The sequence below is a fragment of the Lissotriton helveticus genome, chromosome 3_1 (genome assembly GCF_964261635.1).
Source record: "Lissotriton helveticus chromosome 3_1, aLisHel1.1, whole genome shotgun sequence".
Classification (NCBI taxonomy): Eukaryota; Metazoa; Chordata; class Amphibia; order Caudata; family Salamandridae; genus Lissotriton; species Lissotriton helveticus.
This window is the reverse complement of record NC_136061.1, coordinates 1575841105-1575864114: the sequence shown is the minus strand read 5'-3', so window position 1 is coordinate 1575864114 and position 23010 is coordinate 1575841105. Positions and strand designations below refer to the sequence as shown.

Genomic DNA, 23010 nt, shown 5'->3' with positions numbered 1-23010 from the left:
TAACTTGTGTTCCAAAGCACCTATAACTGGCGCCCTCTCCATGCACTGTTAATTTCCCACCATATTACATCACTCATGACATGTTCTAAGGCCAGGGTACGAAATATGGTTACCTTAGTGCACAAGTTATAGTTACTAGAGATACTGTAACTGGTGATTTTCTTTGTTTAAAACTTTACGTTGTTACTGAAATGTTCACCTAATTATAACATCAATTTAACCTGTATTTACAAAAAACACATCTACAGTCAAAACTGCTGAACTGAATTGCATCAAATTTGGCAGAAAGCTAGATCTTTACCCAGAAAGTATTCTTTTTATGATGTATAAATCATGTCTGTAGTTTTTGAGAAATTAAGGTTCAAAATTAATAGATCTTTCATGCTGCTATAGAATCGCAGGACCGGCAGACTGGTCACTGTCAACATCCGCAAAGATATTTGGTAGCCATTTTATGGCTCTGGGACTCCGTCCCAGTCATCGAAATAAAACAGAAAAACAAACAGTGGGCAGCAAAGGGATAGCCTTGCCCCCTTGGCTTTTAGGCCTTGTGGCAGGGTCACTGAGAGACATTCACTGGGGTCACAATTCATTTTTTTTCTTTAAAGAAGAATTTTTGTGCGCTACTGTCTAGTTGTGGGCCAGAGGCCTATTCAAATTACTTTGGGTAGGGAGCAGCTGTGGGGGTCCCCTCCACAAAGTGTATTCTGCCCCTGGGGCCCCAATCTCCCAAGAGCCTGCCGCTGTTTCTAGTGGTCCTGGGAGGGACCCTGAACCATGAAAATACGAGTGTGTCGTCTCTGGGGATACTATGACACACCTTAGATGCACTCCCTGCCCACATGGAGCCAGCAGGGAAGTTGCCGCCTTCCACACCAGTACTGAATTTGCTGCCATGTTGGGAGCTGCAAAAAAACAGAAAAGGCTCTGGGTTCCCTAGATGGGTTCTCCACAGAGCACACAGGTTAAAAAAGAGAGGATAAAATTAGTTGCAGGTTCGCAACCTCATTATTGTAGTGGCAAGGCCACTCATTTAATATTCACGGCTCGCGAAACCCCCCAATAATGCCCTGCCTGGGCTTTGGTTTAAATATTGTAGTTGTTGTAGTGCCCTAACGAGGGAACGAGGTCCCACCAGCAATTTATGTAAGTGTTTTGGGGAGCTTCAGGGAGCATAGCAGCCCCCATGAATACTAAAAAAACACTCTGTAATGGATATGTGTGCTTCTTCAGTTTGAGTGCAGGGACCCATTTGTTATGACCCTATGATTGAATTTTGTGGCTGTAAAAATGTTAAAGACTCCGCTATGTATATGGTTGCTGTGGGAAAAAAAATGATTTATTTTACAATATTTTAGTGACTATTATTATTACACATTACTATGTGTGTTTTTATAAGGAATACATTTGATTATGATCAATGATACATTATTGTGGTGACTTTTTGACAAAGCCAATAGGCTAGTTTTATTTATGTTGTTGTGCTGGCAACCTTATAAAGTCAACTGGCCTGCATTTTATATTTTGGTGGTCTGACTCTTTGACAAAGCCAGTAGGTCTTCTTTACTTAAAATAAATCCCTTCGCCATGTACTGTTTCTCATCTCTTAGGTCATAACTGACAATATGTTCAATGACATCATTGTTGACAACACTGTGCATGGCGAGGGCGCAAGTTATAGTTACTTCACTTAGGGGTCGATTACGATGGCGGTGAATCCGCATCCTCGGGGCTGGTGGAAGCCACCGCCGGCCTGGAGGATGCGGATTCACCGCGGCGGCATAGAAAACACCCCCGCCAGATTATGATGTCGATGGGATCAGCGGCGACAGCAGGTCCGTCCGCCGCTGATCCGCGGGGTGTGGACCGCAATATGGTGGCGGTGTCTGCAAGACACCGCCAGCCACATTAGGATGGGTGTGGAACATGCTTTTCCGCGGCGGCTTTTCCGACGTGGAAAAGCATGTGGACCTTTGCTTCTGGGGGACCCTTGCGGGCCCCCAGGGGGGTGGGGGGTGCACATGGGGTGTACCTATGGTACCCCCCTGCAGTTGCATGCACAATGCGGCAGGCACCGCGCGGTGCCTGCCGCTTTGTGCATGCAAATGCACAGCATGCACTTTTAACTTTGCGGCGGGTGCTGCTTAAAGCAGCACCCGCCGCAATGTTAAATATACGGGATGTGACCGCCAGGGTGGCGGTCATATCCTAATTGCAATGAAGGGAACGCCGCTGCCCCTGCGGACGGTCCCTCCACCTCGGGGGTGGCGGACGGACGCAGGTCCGTCCGCCATCGTAATCGACCCCTTAGTCAGTTAACTAGGAGTTGGCCTAACGGCTAGGGCGCTCGACCTCGGACCTGGGGATCTGGGTCGAGTCTCGGTAAGGACGCCAAAACCTCCTGTGATTCTGGCCAAATCACTTGGGGCCCGATGTAGGTAAATCTTTTTTTACCGCTTCTTAAATACCGATTCATACCGAATCGGTATTTAAGAAGTGGTAAAAAAGAGGAGGGGAGATGTAGGTATTTCAGATTAGGTAAATACCGAATCGTTAAGATTCGGTATTTACCGATTCTGTAAATACCGAATTGGTAATGCCCATTGATTCCTATGGGCATTGAAGCCCATAGGAATCAATGGGCATTACCGAATCGGTATTTACAGATTCGGTAAATACCGATTTCAGCAAGGGTGCAGGGGGTGTCACTTTGACACCCTCTAGCACCCCCAATACAGGCATGTGCGCCATGTGACACACAGACATGCCCTTAGGCACAGGTAGATGTGCATGCACACCTGAATTCGGTATTTTACCACCCAATAGGATTGGGTGGTAAAATACCGAATTCTGAAGGCCTGTGGCACTCTGACATGTGCCAGCTACATCTGCATTTACAGAATCGGTATTTTACCGAGTCTGTATTTACCGATTCGGTAATTTTACCGAATCGGTAAATACAGAATCAGTAAAATACCGATTCTGTAAATGCATGCCCTACATCTGAAAACCCTAATACCGGTCGGAAACGGCCAAAAATCGGCCGTTTCCGATCGGTATTAGGGCTCCTACATCTGGCCCTAAATCTCCCCGTGCCTAAAATGAATGTGTGTCCGTCCTCATGTAACGTAACTGGTGCTATGTAAAGCGCTCTGATACCTGATTCGCTTAGGGTCTAGTTCGCGCTATATAAAACTCTGCAAAAAAAAAAAAACTATAACTGGGATATTTTAGTATTTTTCTGAGTTTAAAAAGTAATGTTTTAATTGACATTTTCACCTAAAAATAACGTCACTTTAAACTTTGGGATTTCAGTGAAAAAAAAATACATATATATCCTTAAACAAAAGTCCTATTTTATTTGAGATGTCATCAGTGATCTCATCGATCTCATTTAACATGCCATGCGTAATATGTGAGGTCATAACTGGTGCTTCGCCTTCGGATTTTTCAGTAAATATAAATTATATATGTAATGGTTTACGTGCAGACAACAGTATGCAATGTGGTGAAAATAACAGTTAGCTGAGAAAGAACAGATGTAAACCCCATGTTGTGCATTTCCTAGAAAGACATTTTTTTTAGACCGTACTTATATGCTTTTTACAATGTTATATTTTCACTACTTTTGACATCAGCTTGAAGAAAATTGAAATTCCTACATGTTGCATCATATCGTTTATTTGGGAAAAAAGGTTATGAAAACGAACATGGCCAAATGTCTAAAATGGGGCTTAGGACCGGGATTTGGAAATTAAATAATAGTCCAGGGTTAATGAATTTGCTAATTGAGAACATACTTAGGTGCTTGACAGAGCCTGTTTATGGTTTTATTGAGGAAGGCAGTTACTGAAATTGTATCTGTAGAAGGACAAAGAATAACAATTAGATTTTTTTTTGTGCTCCAGATTGCAAAAATTGTATTGGAAATATACACACTCGTCAAACATTTGCCAAGTACTATGAACTAGTCTGCTAATTTACTGTCTTTTTATATGTTTGTTTCAGCATTTTCCACCAGATTATTCTCGGTTTTGAGATTTGAAAGTGTCATTCATGAATTCGATCCGTAAGTACTTTATGTGGCCCTAATTCACACACTTGACAAAAGTACAGTTTGTCCACTGTGATTGCTATGTTCTGTCTATCCAATTCGCAAAAATTAGTAACTGAATGATGCTGCCTTGTGCTTTTGCTTTGAGTTGAACTTCTTTAGATATTAGACATTTTGGCAAATGGCTTTTGTCTGTTATTCTGTCAAAGTGATCAGTTGCTGTTCATACATTTTTATTTCCCATATTCATATCCGGTTAATCTGAAATGATTATCTTTTAAGTAGCACCTCCCAATTTCTGTAAAAGCCAGCTTTTGGGTGCATGTGTTTTTTTCCCATGTATTTATTATTTTTAAAGATTTTATTAACGTTCAATGCAATACAATACTGAGAAACAGAAACCACATTGATGGTAACCTACAATGGTATGTGCATTTAAGGAAAAACTCCTACAGCAAAATGATCCTTCATAGCAGCAGTAGCAGGAACATCACTACAAAAGGAAGCTTAGAAGAAAAACTGGTCACTATAGAGGATACACTATTGTCCCCGTTATCCCAGGGTACCCAAAGACAAGGCAGTCGCTTGCAAACACAGGCACCAATATTCTTTGGCGAGGAATGTGGGAGAGAAATCTTGAGGAAACCTCAGTAGCTATTCCCGCCGGCCCAAGTCTTAACTGAATGTGTAGTGGAGCGAGTCATACACTCTATATAGGAAGTGTGTGAAGCAATGAGCAAGGCTGTCTGGTAGATGGACCTAAAGACCAAGACTCCTCCTTGCCATGAATCAAGCAGACCAGCTCCAAGTGAAGTAAGGCCTCTCAGCAGAATCTAGCTCGACCGTCATCTGGGGAAATGGTGGGACCGCGGGAGGGGGAGTGAAGAAAATACGTAGTCTATGGTGGGGCGAGGGCGTGAGGGGCATGACAATATAAGGACCAAGGTAGATGACCTTCATTTGTGAGAACTCCTAGCAATTCATTTGACGATGTTATAATTTAGTACCATGGAGTGTGGGGGGGGGGGCTGCAGAACAAGTTGGGGTCCATTGAGTGGCTAAATACTATTTCTGGTTTGGGTGTTATTTGTATCCAAGAAACATGGTGTGTTAACACAACATGTGGAGGGTTTCTCTTCCCATTTCTAAGGCGCTGTGCCCTCTAATGCAGGGCAGGTTAACGGCGAGCTCGAGATATTATCTAATAAGCTCCCGTTAATAGTTCAAAAGTATTTATCTATTGGACCACATTCTCAGTTGATGTGGGTAACTATTAAGGGGGGCCTTGACTTGGTATTAGTTAATTTCTCTGCCCATGTTTTTGATCCCCTCGAAGTAAAGTGCTCCACACACTTGATTCATTTCTAGCTGCCGTGTTGTACCCTATTCATGCTAGTTTGGAATTAATTTGTGTAGGCTATTTTAACTTTCAGGCTTGCCCTCTTCCAGCACTGTATGTATGTGGCTACACTAATCAGGAAGAGGTAGTGTCAGTAGATTTGTCACAATGAGTATGGGGTTGCATTGAATTCGATTATTATTAAGCATGATCTCCTTATGTTAAAATGTAAAAGTGGGGCAAATGAGCAACCAATTACATCTTTTACTGGCAGAAACGCCTCTACTGTTATTGATCACATCTTGGTGTCTGTCTCGGCTAGTTCCCTAATTGGCAATCCTAGTATTACACAGACTATACTATGTGATCATGATCCCATTAGGTTATTTATTTCCTATGGGGCAAGAGGTGTGAAGTATTTCCCTCAGTTACCAATATTGCTCCTACCAGGCCTAATGGAGTACTAATCAAATGGGCACGAATTGAGCCCGATAACCTTTTGCAAAAAGTTTTAGCTACTTTTTACTGAATTTAATTAATGTCTAAATGAAGAGGTGGCTTCTAATAAGGTGCTGTCCAGTTTTAATCATATTATTTGCTCCATTAATTCTCTCCTGACCCGGAAATTAAACCCCAACTGGGTTAGAAACAAGGGATGGTTCGACCATGCATGTACCCGTGCTTCCCAGCGCCTGAAGGTGGCTTTACATAGTTCCCCCAGGTATAACACACTAGTTAAGTCTCTATGTCTTGAGTATAAAACATACTTGCAGCTAGGAAGAAGGTATTCCAGAAAGGCATGAACAAAACTGACTCTTGGTGCAGAAACTAATCGTAATAAGCTATTCTGGGACACGGCTAATGCTCCTTTTCTTAAAAATGATACTATTCCCTGAGTTTAATTCTTTTAATTCTTGCGAAGCATGGGTGACACATGTTTCTGATGTTTTTTAACAGAACTGTGAGAATAGTGGTTTAGAACTGTGTGGGGCTGTTTTCAGATGGAACCCTGTCCCATTGGAAATTTCTATCGCTGAGTTTATCCAAGCTCTATGTGATAGTGCAGGGGGAAGGGCACCTGGCCCAGACGGGTTACCGGTAGATGTTTTTAAAGCAGCCAAGGAATTATGGGACATAATCTTGACCAGGGTTTTTAGTGCAGCAATAGTGGACACTATACCATCATCCTGGGCCATCTCAATAATTGTACCTATCTACAAGAAGGGCAATAAGTTAGAACTAAAAATTATCGTCCTCTATTACTTTTGATTAAACTGATGAGTACAATCCGATAGAGGAGGCTGGAGGAATGGTCTCTAGAATTCTCTGTTTTATCAACAGCACAGTATGTATTTAGGAAGGGTCTTGGGACCTAGAGCAATGTGTTAACCTAGATCTATTAATTGGGAAATATACCAGGCCCAAATTAGGATCTCTGCTTTGCCAACCTAAGCACTGCATTTGATTTAGTTGACCCTTCCATCCTTTGGTCAATGCTGCTCCCTTGGTGCCCCTACAACGATTATTGGGTTCCTTGCACGTTTACACGAGAAATGATCTAGTCCAGTCCAGTATGACCCCCCAAGGGTTATGCACTCCAAAATGTAATGTTAGTAGAGGCATAAGGCAGGGCTGCGTCCTAGCCCCTTTACTGTTTTCGCTTTTTATTAATGGGGTGGATAACACTTTGCAGGCCTTGAAAGCTCGTGCCCCCCTGCAACGAAGGGTGTTCAATACCGGTGTTATTATATACCAACAACAGTTTATTGCTGTCTAGGGCTTTGAGAAACCGATGAATGTATTTGGGGAGTTTATGAAGTCTAAAAAAAATTATGATTAACAAATCTAACACCTGAACCATGGTATGTGGGAATAAGCCTAAAAATGTGAGATTTTTTTTTAATTCATGATACTTCAATTACTAGAGTTGGCTCCTTTTGTTATGTAGGTGTTCTATTCATGAGTAAAGGTTCCTGGGCACAGCAGATTTTGAATGCTATAGCTAAAATGAGCAGGATATCTCATGGGATATTTAGGTTTTCAACCAAACAGGGTAGTCTGCCTATTAAGGAAATGTTTGTGATATACAAGGTCAGAGGGATGTCTACCACCACCTATGGAACAGGCTTGTCAAGTCAAGTCAAGTCAGAGAATTTATATAGCGCACTACATACCCAGAGGGTCTCAAGGCGCTTAGGAAGGGGGGGGAGGATTACTTGTCAAATATCCACGTTTTAAGTTGCTTTCTGAATGCTAGGTGGTTCTGGGTAAGGCGAAGGTAAGCGGGGAGTGAGTTCCATGTTTTAGCAGCCAGGTGTGAGAAGGATCTGCCTCCCATGGTGGTCTTGTTGATGCGAGGTACAGTGGCGAGGGCTTGGCTGGAAGAACGTAGTTGGCGGGAAGGGGTGTAGAAGGACAGTCGTGAGTTGAGGCATTCTGGTCCGATGTCGTAGAGTGATTTGTGTGCGTGGGTTAGCAGTCGGAAAGTGATCCTTTTATTGACGGGTAGCCAGTGGAGGTCTTTAAGGTGACCAGAGATGTGTTCGTTGCGCGGGATGTCTAATATGATCCTGGCTGAGGCGTTTTGGATTCGTTGGAGTTTCTTCTGGAGTTTAGCGGTAGTGCCTGCGTAGAGGGTGTTTCCGTAGTCCAGTCGGCTCGTGACCAGAGCATGGGTGACTGTTTTCCTTGTTTCGGTGGGGATCCAGCGAAATGTTTTTCTGAGCATGCGAAGAATGTTGAAGCAGGAAGAGGATACGGCGCTGACTTGTCTGTTCATTGAGAGTGAAGAATCCAGGATGACGCCTAGGTTCCGTGCGTGGTCTGTCGGGATGGGTGCTTTTCCGAGGGCTTCCGGCCACCAGGAGTCGTCCCATGCAGAGGGGGATGTACCTAAGATGAGGACTTCAGTTTTGTCTGAGTTCAGTTTCAGACGGCTTTGTTTCATCCATTCGGCAACTTCTTTCATTCCTTCGTGTAGGTTAGTTTTGGCGGTGCTGGGGTCATTGGTGAGAGAAAGGATTAGTTGAGTGTCATCCGCGTAAGAGATGATGTTGAGGTTATGTTGGCGGGCGATGGCCGCGAGGGGGCTCATGTATACGTTGAAGAGGGTGGGGCTGAGTGAGGATCCTTGTGGTACGCCACAGATGACTTCAGTGGCTTCGGATTTGAATGGTGGAAGGCGGACTCTCTGGGTTCTTCCAGTGAGGAACGAGGTGATCCATTCAAGTGCTTTTCCTTGGATTCCGATGTTATTGAGGCGTTGTAAAAGAGTACTGTGGCAGACTGTGTCGAATGCTGCGGAGAGGTCGAGGAGGATGAGGGCGACTGTGTCTCCATTGTCCAGTAGAGTTCGAATGTCGTCTGTTGCTGCGATGAGGGCGGTCTCAGTGCTGTGTTTTGCTCGGAAGCCGGATTGTGAGGAGTCGAGGGATTTGTTGGCTTCGAGGAAGGCGGCGAGCTGGTTGTTGACAGCTTTCTCGATGACCTTGGCCGGGAATGGAAGGAGCGAGATGGGGCGGTAGTTTTTGAGTTCGGTGGGGTCCGCTGTGGGTTTTTTCAGAAGGGCGGTGAGTTCAGCGTGTTTCCAGTCTTCCGGGAAGGTGGCGGAGTTGAAGGAGCAGTTGATGACGTCTCGGAGGTGCGGTGCTATGACGGAGTCTGCTTTGTTGAAGATGTGGTGAGGACAAGGGTCTGTGGGGGATCCTGAGTGGATGGAATTCATCAGGCGGATGGTGTCCTCAGTGGAGATTGGGTTCCAGTCGTTAAGGGTGTTCACGGGGGGAGAATGTTCAGCAAATGGTAGGGTGGGTTGGTTTCCGGGTTGGTTGTCGAAGCTGTTGTGGATGTCTGCAATCTTGTTGTGGAAGAATGAGGCTAGGGAGTCGCAGAGGGCTTGAGAGGGGGTGATGTCGTTGGAGTTGGCCGAGGGATTGGAAAATTCCTTGACGATGTTGAAAAGTTCCTTGCTGTTGTGGGCGTTGTTGTCAAGTCGATCCTTGAATGCTGTTTTCTTGGCCTTTCGGATTAGTTGGTGGTGAGTGCGGGTGGCGTTTTTGAAGGCGTCCTTGGTGCTAGTGGTTGGGTCTTTTTTCCAGGCCTTTTCAAGGGAGCGGCAACGTTTCTTGGACTTCTTGAGATCATCGTTGAACCATGAGGCCTTTTTGCTGCCAGGTTTGCTTTGACGTTTCTTCAGTGGTGCTAAGGTGTCGGCGGTGTAGGATAACCATAGGGTGAGGTTGGCGGCGGCTTCGTTTGCGTTAGAAGAGTGGGCTGGGGTGTTTAGAAGGAGCGATGCGGAGATTTCGTCCGTGGTGATTTTGTTCCAGTTTCTTTGCAGAGTTGGTTGGGTGTGGTTGGTGGGTTTTGGTTTGTTGTAGGTGAAGTGAACGCAACTGTGGTCAGTCCAGAGGAGATCCGTAGTGTGGCTGAAGGAGACATGATTGCTGGAGGTGAAGATGGGGTCGAGTGTGTGGCCTGCGATGTGGGTGGGGGAAGTGACCAGTTGTTTAAGTCCGAGGTTGGCGAGGTTGTCCAAGAGGGTGGTGGTGTTGCGGTCGTTGATCTTTTCAAGGTGAAAGTTGAGGTCTCCCAGAAAGATGTAGTCTTTGGAGGGGAGCGCGTGAGGAGTGATGAAGTCTGTGATGTCTTCACTGAATTTTGCGCGGGGTCCTGGTGGTCTGTAGAGGAGGGTGCCTCTGAGTGTGGTCTTGGGGTCGATGTGAATCTGGAAGTGAAGGTGTTCGGAGTTAGCGAGGTTGGCGTCAGAGCTGGTTGAGATGCGGATTGATTTCTTATGGACGATAGCGATTCCTCCTCCTCTGTGGTCGGTGCGGTCCTTGCGTGTGATCTTATAGTCTTCAGGGATGGCAATGGTGATGTCTGGGGCGGAGGAAGCGTTCATCCAAGTTTCTGTTAGGAAGGCGACGTCTGGAGAGATGGTGTCTAGTAGATTCCATAGGTCAATGGCGTGTCTGTGGACCGATCGAGTGTTGAGAAGGATGCACTGTAGGTGGTTGGGGTCAGGAATCAGCGTTGTGGTCGTAGCTGAGATGTTGTCGGTGCCGATGAATTTGCAGGAGTAGCATGAGAAAGGTCCATGGGTGTGTCCAGGAGCGGCTTGGACGCAGTAGGGGGCGCGACCGGGGTTAAGGGCTAGGAGGGTGGCGGCATCGTAGGTAATGCGGGGGGGCAGGGAGGGACGGGGGCCAGGGGGTCTGGCGCTGGGCGCGGTCCAGGCGCGGACGGGCGTAGACGGGCTTACCTTTGGCGCACCTTCGGCGCGGTCGCTGCGCGTGAACGCTGCGCGTTAATGCAGTGGGCATATATGGATGGTGGAGGGGGAGGGGCGAGGGCGGCTCAGCTGGGAGGCGGGGCGGGCTCTGGTGACCGTAAACGGAGCACAACAACAACAGCAACAAAATGGAGGGGGGAGCAGAGCAGGGCGCCGGGGGATATCGCGCAATGGACTGCAGGACAGAAGTGAACAATGTTATTACAGTGCAGCGAGCGCTGTGAACAGCAGGACCCAAACTATCGAGTTTAACACAATTAAGCTCAATGCAGCGAGCGCTATGAACAGCAGGACCCAGACTATCAAGTTAAACACAATTAAGCTCAATGCAGCGAGCGCTGTGAACAGCAGGACCCAATTGATCAAATTAATCACAGTTAGGCACAATGCAGCGTAGTGTACAATACCGTGTCTCAGCAGAGAGACAGGGGAGCGACCACTCAGCGCAGGAGCGACGAGGGATCACAGCGCCTCCAGGTCCGGGAGCGCTGTAGATAGATAGTGGGAGGGCGGCTCAGCTGGGAGGCGGGGCGGGCTCTGGTGACCGTAAACGGAGCACAACAACAACAGCAACAAAATGGAGGGGGGAGCAGAGCAGGGCGCCGGGGGATATCGCGCAATGGACTGCAGGACAGAAGTGAACAATGTTATTACAGTGCAGCGAGCGCTGTGAACAGCAGGACCCAAACTATCGAGTTTAACACAATTAAGCTCAATGCAGCGAGCGCTATGAACAGCAGGACCCAGACTATCAAGTTAAACACAATTAAGCTCAATGCAGCGAGCGCTGTGAACAGCAGGACCCAATTGATCAAATTAATCACAGTTAGGCACAATGCAGCGTAGTGTACAATACCGTGTCTCAGCAGAGAGACAGGGGAGCGACCACTCAGCGCAGGAGCGACGAGGGATTATACCCCTAGTAATCTCCTACAAGTTCAGGAAAACTGCTTTTTGCAACGTCTACTTTGTCTACCTGTATCCGCCCCATCTCTGATTTCCCATCGGAAGGTTTGCTTACAGTACCTGAAGGACCAGCTTTTTGTAAGACCCTTGCTATCATGGTTTTCCATATGGTCCAAAGAGGAAATAGGTTTTACTGAATCAATTATTTTAGATTGTTTAACACTGGTTAATGTTTCCCGCATTCCTTGGTTAGCTTATATAAATTCAACTTTGGGTCCCTTGTTCAAACTGTCAATATGGTCAGATCCACTCCAAGTCCTATCATTTGCTAAGCAATCTAATAAAAATATTTTTAGCAATATAGATCTGATTGCCGAATTGACAATGAGATGAAGATGGTTGCGTTCTATATGCCATTGCCTCTGGCGGAGGGTTGTCAAAACTACTTATCTTGTTTAGTCTGACCATTCACGGATGACATTGATCATTTCAATCTGAACACCGATTATGCTGCACCCACTGTGAGGAACTGCATACTCCTTTTGCTTTGTTGAGAGACATTCTTCCCAGTACAAATCCTACCTGTGAGTAATGGATTAAACTAGGTATAACCTGCTAAGATGTTGACCAGAATCTTTGTCTGTATTCAGGAGTGAGATCAGTCAGTACCCCCTACATGATACGGAGTGTCTCATTCCGGTTTCGGGAAGACTGCAATAGTAGCTTTATTGCAGAGGGTAGAGCGGTTCCCTGAACGATCTGCCACCCTGAGTTCCTTGTACAGTTGATCAACTGCTTCTGATTTGACCCATCTATAGAAATCTCTCTGAAAACCGTCCTTCCCTGATGCTTCTCCTCCTTTATAAGCTTACCCTACAGTAATTCCCTGCCATACCCATAGAAGCGCAGGGTAAGCGTGGGGGGGAGGGGCAAAAGGTCTCCATTTGTTGGTCATTTAGGTCATTTCTGAGCTATAAAGTTGAGTATAATCTCTATCAAAAGTATTCGCAATGCCTTGGGTGTCCCTGTTGAAATGGCCTGTCTCGTCTTTAATTGCTGATATGTTCATCAGCCCCTCCCGCTGCTTAATCTGAGCTGCCGGACCTCCTCACCTTTTCTCTCTTACAAGCATTGTGTTTATAGGCCATATATTCAGCCTTGGATGTATACCAATTGATACAGTCCAGTCTGGCCTTTTCTGTGAGTCACAGTCGCTCAGCTGTAGACTGTGTAATGTATGCTAGAGTGTGAGACTTAATCTCCTGTTCATTTAGCCTTAGGTTCTTAGTAGCGAGCACCTAGTCTCTCATTAACTGTCCTCCTAAGGTAACCGTAGACGCTCCCAGAGAACTTGGGCGGATTGGACCGACCTCTAATTATCTTGAAGAGAAGTAGACCTGTGCGCCTTTAGACGCGCTTTTTCGTGTATAACTTTGTAACCAGCATTGTGTAGCACCACAGTTTACTCACGGGTTTGCCTATATGCCGGTCTGTGGCAAGATGGACATGGGTGTGATCAGTGATTGAACCCTCCAAAATCTTGCAGTCGATGGTCAAGGGAGTGAGAGGGTGGGACACAAGGAAGTAGTCCATGCATGATTTCGTACAATGTGTGGTAGAGAGAAAGGTGTATTCCTTGTCTGCTGGGGATTGGAGTCCCCATATGTTTAAGAGCCCCTGGTCTTCGAGAACGTCTTTAAGGAGCACATGTCGTTATCATCATACCTGTCAATTGGGCCAATGCAGACTAGCATGGCATCAAAGACCAGGTCCCAGTCACAGCCGGCAATGATACACATTGTGTTTGAGTTTGACAGTGCCCAGTTTAAGTGCATCAATCTGGCCTTGTGTCTTCTGGGGGCATAATCCAAATCCACCTTCACTACCTTGGTGCCTATCCTGAGCTTTGCAATCGCATAGCGTCCTTCCAGGTCCTCAAAAGCATGCATTGTAGGTCTTTGTGTATGAGGATTGCCAACCTGCGTTTCTTTGAGTTGATTTCCAACCTGCGTTTCTTTGATGTGATTTCCAAAGGAGATCTTTGTCTGGGGGTGATTGGAACAAAAAAAGGAGAGGAGGGAGAGTGGGAGCGAAGTAGAGCTAGGGACCCTAGGAAAGTTTCAAAAGGAAGCACCATCAGGGTGGTTTAGGGGGGACAGGAGCTTAGGCGTGTTACAGAGTACCCTGAAACGATGATGTATAAAATACTATGAAACTTGCTATCAATTCAACTGTTTACGTCAGAGTGACTTTCGCAGAACTCCCATCCACCGCATGAGGAGGTGTTTAAGTCGCTTGAAAAAATGCTGCCCTTGGGACGAAGGCGAATCATATGCAGTAGTTTTGTTGACATGGGAGAGCTGTCCAGGAGTGGAAAGACGATAGTTTAGGTAAACCATACTGTGAGGAAATGGGGTGTATTATATGATGTGGTTTTGAGACTGCACCATGTGATACACTTACTAATCCCTTCAGGACCAGCAGGTTTTATTTGTTAAACCCTCGAGCTCAGCCCTGGGTAGCTGTGGCTCTGAGCACCAAAGCTTACACAAAGGAAGAAGTTTAAAGTAGTTACACAGCACAACAACAATTGAAGAAGAACTCAACAAGACACTTAAGACTTCTGACACCAATTTATAAAAACAGACTGTATTATTAAACACTACAACGAAAAAGATCCACCAGAGAGTTTTGAAGCTAAAGTAAATGTGCACTTTGCACTTAACTGTGAATGAGCATTGGCAAATTCGCCACCTAGAAACTTTTTTGAGTAAAAACCATGGCTAGTTGTATTGCTATCGGTTAGTTACTTTAGGCGGCCAACTCGACAGGGAGCCAGTCGGGGAGACTAGCAAGGCCTTCAGAAACAGTTACCTTGGAGAAAGAAGCACTCTTCTGGAAGTTCCATTTGTCATGGGTTCCTATTGAAGTGATCCTGATGTAAGAGATACAGTATGCTGCAGATACTCTGGGATGCTGTGGATGCAATGCACTCATTAAGGGTCTTTCTGCAGCTTCTCCTCGGTCCATGAACTCTATAAGGCGGTCCTGGCCACAGAAGTCGACATCCCCTGAAGTGCTCTCGGTCCTGACAGAAGTCTAGTAGCCACTGGGCTACCAGTTGCCCGGTATCAATTACTGTCAAATTCTTTCCTTGGCAACAACTTGCCTTCTGGGAAACGAAGCTGCACTATGACTACTCTTCTAGGGCCTGCAGACTCAGGTGCAACTTTGGGCATCAGGTCCTGATCTCGGATTCTGCATAGAGACGAGAAATGTTCGCTTGAAGATATGGTCTACCAACTCACTCCAGCAGGCTTCTTCCGCTGTTGTGAGCCTGTGCTGCGACGGAAGGTCAGCCAACTGACCCTTGGAGTCTCATACTTCGGCTTGGCTCTGGAGATGACTTCTCCACAAGCAGGACACAGCATGCACAGTCCCTTCTCCTTTGCTAGTAACCAGGTTCTACAGGCGCAGTCCACAACCGTGCAACCTCTTTGCTGTTTCCTTGGTACAGCAGGGCAGTGCTTCTTTGGTTCCCCTTACCAGTCCATAGAGGTTTGATTTTGGGGTGATGTTTTATGCTCCGAAAATGCCCTCCGGGTAGTATGCGGTTGGTAGCCAATGGACTACAAGGTTTCTTCCCTCCTGATGACCACCTACTTTGAAGTGTGGTATCTGCCTATCCTAGGGTTTACCATTCTGCCTACTTCCAACATGGCAGAAGCTGTCTCTTGGCGTCCAGAGCTCCCTAGCCCAATAGAGGTGTGGCTACCAAGGGGGCTACACTCCCCCTGGAAAACCGGTTAGGCAACTGGGTTCCCCTACTCGAGTGCCAGCCTAGACAACCGAGCAACCACTCTCCCAAGTGTTTCCCATTTGCCCTTAAAAGGCAACTTCTATTTGAAGCTCGCCTTTTGGGCTAACACTTGTGTGACTTTCTGCAGGATGGAGCTAATACATCTCCCCTGTGCAGGCTTCTATTATAAGCTTTCCTGGCAGTTATCTCGTCTTCCCAGGAGGGAAGAAAGCTGTCTCAGGCACAATTCCCCATGTTCAACCATCAAGGGCAAAGGATACTAAAGGCAACAAAGTGGCAACTTAACAAAAGTTGAACACTGCACCAAGTTGCATAAAATTCCGACTTGTGTATCAAGTCGGACTTTTGTCTCACTGTTTCGGAGTTAGCCCGGGTGATGGGGTCAACGTGTAACTCTGTACTCACTAATTGGGTGACCAAGTCTTACCACAGTAAAAACGATAGTTTCAATTTTTTATGTCGGGACATTTAAATAAATGTTCTGCCTGTAAAATATGCTGCACCCTGCCTCAGGGCTCGGTAGGCATGCCATAGGGGTGACTTGTGTATATTGCAGGGGAGGCTTGTCTGTGCCATTGCTTTACCTGCTCGTTTGACCTTTATCACATCCAGGGTGGCACAGCCAGTGCTGCAATCTTTGGAGTGCCCCTCTGACTTGTATGCCTTATATGCTAATGACTTCTAGGTGAGTTAGCTTGTGTGAATTGGCCAGTCCAACTTACACATTTGTAGAATTAGTGCACTGGCACTAAGGTCTGGTTTGACCCCGAGTCAAAAAACTAGCAGCATTACTCCAAACATAAGAGTGACCATGCAAAAATAGGCATTTCCTTACACATACCATTAGGCGTAGGGCAGGGTTGTGGTGTGGGGGAGATAAGGTGGGAGCAGAAGGGACCATGGCGATCGGGGTCAAATATTGCTCCAGGTGACCTAACCATGCTTGTCCCTATGTCTGGGTTGTGTAATTTGAAAGAGTCAGAGGCAAGAAAATGAGGAAGTGGCCCTGCCCGGGTGCATGAGGGGCCTGTGGTGTGGCATCATGGAAGTAGGTTGTGGTAGGGAAACTAATTTCCTAGGTGGGACACCTGAAGAGAGTGAAGGATAGGGGATGGACGGAGATGGAGGCGCAAGACACGTATGGAAGTCCAGGCCCTTCTGCCATCAAGGTGGGCAATATGCGTCCCACCTTCGTGGAGGAATGGAGAGGGAACTCTGTAATAAGTAAGTAGTATAAGTAAAAAGATAAAGGGATTCAAAAATGCTGGATTACTAAGTAACAGATCGGCTTCAATACCAAGACTACAAACAACACAACAAAACCAACATCCTCAAAACTCTTTGTGGTATTCAATACTCATCAGTCTAGGCATCAGCAGAAACAACAGCAGTGGTGGAAATTTAGGCCGCTGTGGTGAGGGTGGAGAGGGGGTATTCATGTCCGGAGAGGAAAGGTAAGCAAGGAAGTCAACTAAAACAGCTGGGTCAGTGAAGTCCATGGATTTTAATGTCCCTCTTTTTAAGCTGTGGTACGAGTACAAGGAAGGCCTTGTATTTGGCATTGGTGTCTGGCGCGGAGTCCCCCCTCCAGAAAGATCTTGTGATCTCCCATATCGTAAAGACCACATTGACTGAACTCCAGTAGTAGCTGACGAGCCTTCACATGGCGAAGGAGGCAGACGATGATGGGCCTTCGCCTATTAGTGTCTTTGGGGGCTGAGGAAAAGTGGTCCGGTATGCCCTTTGCAGTTCCAGCGATGGGAAGAAAAAGAGGCCAGTGAGTTTCGGAATGAGATGAAGCAGGGAGTCCATAATGCCTGAGTTCTCCATTTTATTTCTGAACTGCGAAAGAACAGAACGTTGTCTTGTCTTGAGCGATCCTCAAAGTCCACCACCTTTTGTCTAAGGCAGCACACTTCTGGAGTCCGTGCCTCCAGCAGGTCAGGCAAGCCCTCAGCAAATGTTGTACATTGGTCAAGATCATCAGATTTTGTGCAGAATGCCCCTGTGTCTGCCTTTATGACTTTTGTGTCCTTTTTGGGATCAGCTGTCTTCAAGACCATGGCACCAAGTTGGGAATTCATTGGGGTAATTCCTTTGAGGATGGCTTCCAGCGATACCTCTGGTGCCGGAAGCGCAGATGAGTTTTGTTTGGAGCCCCAGCACCCCTCTCAACACCAATTGTCAAGAAGAATTTAGGTGACCATCGTTGCTCTGGGGGTGCGGATCGCCCAGTGGTGGTTTCTGGAGAGGAAGATGCCAGAGAAACAAGGAGGGTGCAGGAACTTCAGGCACACAAGGTGCCAGTACTGACTAAGGGGGACTCCCTGAACTCAGTTGAGAAGCAGTTCAGTGAGATGATCAGGACGGGGCGCCCATAGTGGTCAAGGTTCACCTAGGGGAATGTTAAAGGAGGTTGATGTCCAGCACACCAAGTGCCACTCTCAGTATCAGCAGCCCAGAAAAGGAGGAAGCACAGGAATGGCCCCCTGTGAGGGTGTTGCCGGGCTAATAGTAGATGGATCCCACATCTGGCACAGGGAGACCAGACTGCACACCCTACAGCAGACTGTCTTGTCTGGCCCTCAGCAAGCCAATGTTTGCCCTCCGACCGCATCCGGCTCCCTGATGAAGTAGGGCTGACGAAGGCTTTGGGACCCATGTTAAGACTTATGGGGTCAGTGAAGAAGATGCTGCATGGCATCTCTCCAAGGAGCTCATATGTGCGCCACTGGAAAGCCTATGATGTGTTTGCATGTGGCAGACTAGCGCACAAGTGGAGGGGCTGAGGAGCGAAGCAGGAGCCGCCCTGTGGCGTTAGGCTTCCTTAGTAATGGCAGTTATGGGCAGGCGCCAGGCTTTCCATCCATATGAAGGAGAGGTGTGAGAGTGGCGTCCTTCCCAGCCCTGTTCAACTTGTGGGATTAAAAGTGCAGCCAGCTGCCACCCCCAAAATCAAGCAGTCCCCCATGCCCTCTCTCTGCAGGTTCCCAGACACTTAGCCCCAGGTTGCCTTCCTCTATCGAGCTGGGTCTGGGGTAAGTCACCGTGCAGTCTCAGCAGCTGGGTGGAGTTCAAAGAGGAGCGACCATCTTGGTCTGTGGTGCAACTCCACTTCATCCCGTAATCTATTCCTCATAACAAATAATTATGTGCTGATGGGAGCTCAATTTCTCGTTCTGAAAAGGTTGTCACTAAATAGATGTTGAGTTGCACATCTCACTGATACATCTACAGCCACTTTTTGGAGAAATTTGTATGTTGTTGTGGGTGTTTTGTTTTGTTGGTTTTTACATTTTTTTATGGCTCAATAACCCTTGGACCTTCCGACCATTCCTCATCCTCCTACAGTTTCTCCCATCTTTTATGCAAACTTGAAAGCCTCTTTCATGTGAGTTCTGATGAACACAAAGTAAACTCATTGTATGCTGTGTCTTGTAATATATCAGTTAACGTTCACATCACTTAAGACATTCTGACGTTGTCTTCCGTTGTGACACTCGATTTAATAATCATAACTTATCTATTTCTTCCATCTGCACCTCTACCTCTTCTAAGCAAATCATATAAACTATTTTACGACTGTTCTATTTAATGTGCTTAGTGTAGCGACCTCACAAGTATATGTTGACCTAGTCAGGATTCTAACGTATGACTTGCATCGTACAGAGAGAGGTCATTTAACTCACTGGGCCATCTAGCTGGTACAAACAGTTACCACCTGCCAAACTCAACATCCTTCACTCAGTAAAAAGCCTTTCTCCCTTTCTCCTCTGTTAAATCTCAGACGAGATGCCCTTGTACCCGTCCTTAACAGTCTTAACGCCTTTACCAGTAGGTAATGCTGGAACTTGGCTGAGATTCCCCTTTATCATGCATGGCAGGGTACAGCTATAGGCTATGATTCAAATCAACTACCTCAAGTCTGGTTTGTCAAAGAAATGGAAAGAATTTGGAATCTTTTAGAGCAACTTGTAATCCTCTCAAATATGGCGTAGATTAGACCTTTTCATGGTATTGCCTTTCCCTTCAGTGTGAAACAGAATGCCTTACAACGCTTTTCTCCAGTCAAGATTAAAAAGCTTGTGGTGATCTGTGAGCTACATGGAGTTATTTTTCTGAATGAGGCATGCAAGAAGTTGTTTTTTTGTTGGGGGAGAAATCTTTTCATTATGCCATGAACAAGCAAACCCTTTGATATTGATAGACCACACATTTCGGAAGTCAGTGCTTTACACCTAAAAGTATTGAGCTGACAGCTTGACAACCTGCAGTCCGCCGAGGTCTCTGTTTCCTTCACGGGCCCCGTACCTTGTAAAATTTCTGAGTACAACTCTGTCCTTGTATATTCTTGCACACCACTGGGATATTGTTTGCATTCTCTGCGCCCACATTTCCGGGGCTGTGTGTCTCCAGGCTACATTACAAAACAACATTGTGCATCTTGATAGGGCCCCACCTCCCCCTCAATATCCCCAGGGTGCACAGACTCCCGTTCAAGTTCAATGGCTACTCCATAAATGTTGAGAGGCAATGTCCCACCTGTGTCCAAAACAGCTGAATGAGTGGACAGTCCAAGAGGGTGTGCACCTGTATTCTGCTTTGGCCGCAGCCTGTCAGACTCTTGTCATTATCAGCCCTTCCTATTAGGAACAGTCTAGTTTTTGTGTGGTTACCTGCATCAGTGGGAAATCTGAATCATGGCTACCTCCTGTGGTTGGCAACACTCCTCCCTCCAGTTCTAGTTAGTCAGGACCCTCAGGCCTTCTTACCACCCACCATAGAGCACTGCAAGGGTGGATTGACAGCCACTAGGGTCCTGTATGTTAGATAATAGTGTGGTTTCACAGAGGGACTGACAGCCCGATCTCCAGAAGTGTTTTGTCGGCCACCTTGTGCAACAGGTCATGGTATCCCTTGAGTGGGTGGTGGATCTACTTATAGTGGACATTTTGAGTTGCCGCCAGCTTATACTTGTCTCTAAGTCAATGAAAGGGAGTAGAACCTGCGTCCCCCAGTTAGCCCCCAATTTCAATATCTCGATCATATTCCACTGTATTGTGCCCTGTAACCCCATAAGTCCCCCAATACCACATAGGATTCTCTAGCGAACCCATTTTTTTTCTTTTCTTAGAGTTTTATCACCAGATCCGCAGGGAGGGTTGACACGGTGGCCTGCACTCATCATAAAGCCTCCTCAAGTATGCCTGGGGGTGCGCGGGAAAAGGGGGGCAGCAGTCTCCTGTCTGCCTTCAGGGAAGATTCCTGCGGGGTGGGGGGGGGGCAGCAAATGTTCAGTAATTGACGACCAGCAGTTATGCAGTCCAGTAGTACAAAGGCAGGTCTGGTAGGCAAATCCCCTCCTGTATCCATCTAGGATTCGACCCAGGTTGTGTCTCCGGAATTTCTCCGGGATCCCACTAACGGGTCTCTAAAAGTCTCCGGGGACCATTTGGCAGGTGGCGTCCCCCCACTGATTTCCACCAATTGAGTGCAGATCCCTGCGTATCTTCCTTTCGTGTCCAAAATCTTGAGGTCCCTGGGAACAGACCTCCGAGGATCAGCCTTATAAACCAACATGTCATCTGTGTAAAGAGAGGTGCTGTTCTCCCATTCGCGGGGTTCACCACAGTCCCCGAATCTGAGCATCAGCGCGCCCCCAGCTGGCTAAGGCTTCCAGAGTGAATAACTGGGGATGGGCATCCTTGCCTTGTACCTCGGCCCATTGCGAACTGTTGAGCGAGTGACTTGTTTGTCCGAACTCTGGCCACCAGCTTGGAATACAGCAAGTTTATCCAGGAAACAAACTCCTCCCTGAACCCTACCTTGTGTTCCTGCCTTGTATGAATATGTACACCAAATGCATTCACATTACCCTCTGATAAGCCTAACTGCTCAGCCCAGCTTCCACTAAATTGAGAGTAAGGTATTATCTACTGCAACCTCTACCATACCTTTGGGGGCTCACTGGACTCTGTGCACACTGTATCTCTTTGGTATAGTATATACAGAGTCAGCTTCCTACACGTTCTGGCCAATATACCCATACCTCGTCATGAACCTGTGGAAAATCGTGAGTGCACCAGGACCGAGCAGCGGCCCTTCCCCAGAAATGCACAATTTTTGCCCATTAACTGGGTTTCTTGCTGTAGAATTATGTCTGGTGTATGTCTAAACCAAAAGCGTGACACAACCCTTCTCCAAATGGCTTCCCAAGCCATTTACATTCTAGTAGAATAGCGTGAGTTCCTGACGTTGTACATCCAGCTCTATCCCCACTCTTTTCCCGAGGGGTCAGATGGTCGATCCCTGGTTCTCAGGACCAGATTCTCCATGTGGGTGTCATCCGTGGCGTCAACCTTACCCCACAACCCCAGACTGTAAGCGTAGAACTATCCAGCTTCCCCCAATGCCTGCGGTGTCCGTCATCCTCCCCTAACCAATATCAAATCCTAAGTCTTAATATCATTCACTCTTGGTCTCTGTACAAAGGGTGTATTATGCTGCTGTCTGTCCCAAATAACGCCTCTGTTTTCAATGCACTGTACATTGGTGGTTGCACCAATGGCTGGCATATCAGTCGTCGTCTGATTCGTCATCTGCTTGTGGGTCCAATAGAGTCTCTCAGGGTGTCGCTGTTCATTCCACAGGGGGCCGAGGGACTGCAGGCTCCCACTTCGCAACTGTCATGCAGGACAAGTCCTCCAGCCATTCCCAAGCCTTTCTCTGGGAGATGCAGATCCAGGACACCCCACGCCCCTAGGAAGGGCTGCGAGTATTGCAGGTGCTTTTCTGCAGTTCCTGTTTGACGAGCAGGTCCTGGTGCCAGGCAGTATAAAGTAGTGTCCCTTTCCTTGAAGTTGAGAAATCTGGTAGTTATCCACCTATTATAGGCCTATGGCTTACGCAGTGTCCAAGACACTCTGTGAGGCAGCTCCACTGCAAACTGGGAAGAAATAACTGGTATCTGTAATGGTTAATAGGAAATCTTCTATGAATTTCCCCACATCAATTCCTTAAGCTTTTTCCAGTATCCCAACGAAGTGGACGTTATTGCAGCAGGATCTGCCCTGCGTCTTTAACCCTGACATGGAGATGTTGAGTGGTGTGTTTGAGTTGGCGAACTTCTGTGTTCAGGGTCTTGATGGAGGTCACATGGTTTCAGAGTGGCCTCTGGGATAGGTCTATCGTCCCCATGCAGTCTCGCATCAGAGTGACCTCCACCGCCACTGGGTCAATTGGTGTTTCGAGGGCTGGCCTGAAGGCCCGGATCAGGGCAGTTCTAGGATTTTAGGGGCCCTGGGCAGAAGGGGAATGTGCGAAGCCCCTCTCATTTGCATAGACTTGACCCATGCAGGTCTGTTGCATCTGAATAGATAACCTTGCTCCTGAAGCTGCAGCCCCTCCCCCTCAGCCACCTACAAGCACCTCTTAACAGCTCATCAAGGGCTGAAGGTGTGAGGGTTGCTTATCTCCATACTTCCAGGGAGCTAAACAGCAGGACAATAGCCATCCCGCTGTGCCATCTGCATGGGCGGGGGGTGGAGGCCAAAGTGTCGGACAAATCTCTGTTTGCAACTGTGAATGGGGATGGGAGT

At 47.0% G+C, this 23010-nt stretch overlaps 1 protein-coding gene across 1 annotated transcript in view; it reads left to right on the top strand.

Moving 5' to 3' along the window:
* STT3A (STT3 oligosaccharyltransferase complex catalytic subunit A) overlaps window positions 1-23010 on the top strand; it is a 202662-nt gene that overhangs the window by 24522 nt on the left and 155130 nt on the right. The window contains exon 3 of the mRNA XM_078682331.1: window positions 4009-4069. Within this exon, the coding sequence (XP_078538457.1) occupies window positions 4009-4069 (61 nt within the window). The remainder of the gene's footprint in view (window positions 1-4008; window positions 4070-23010) is intronic.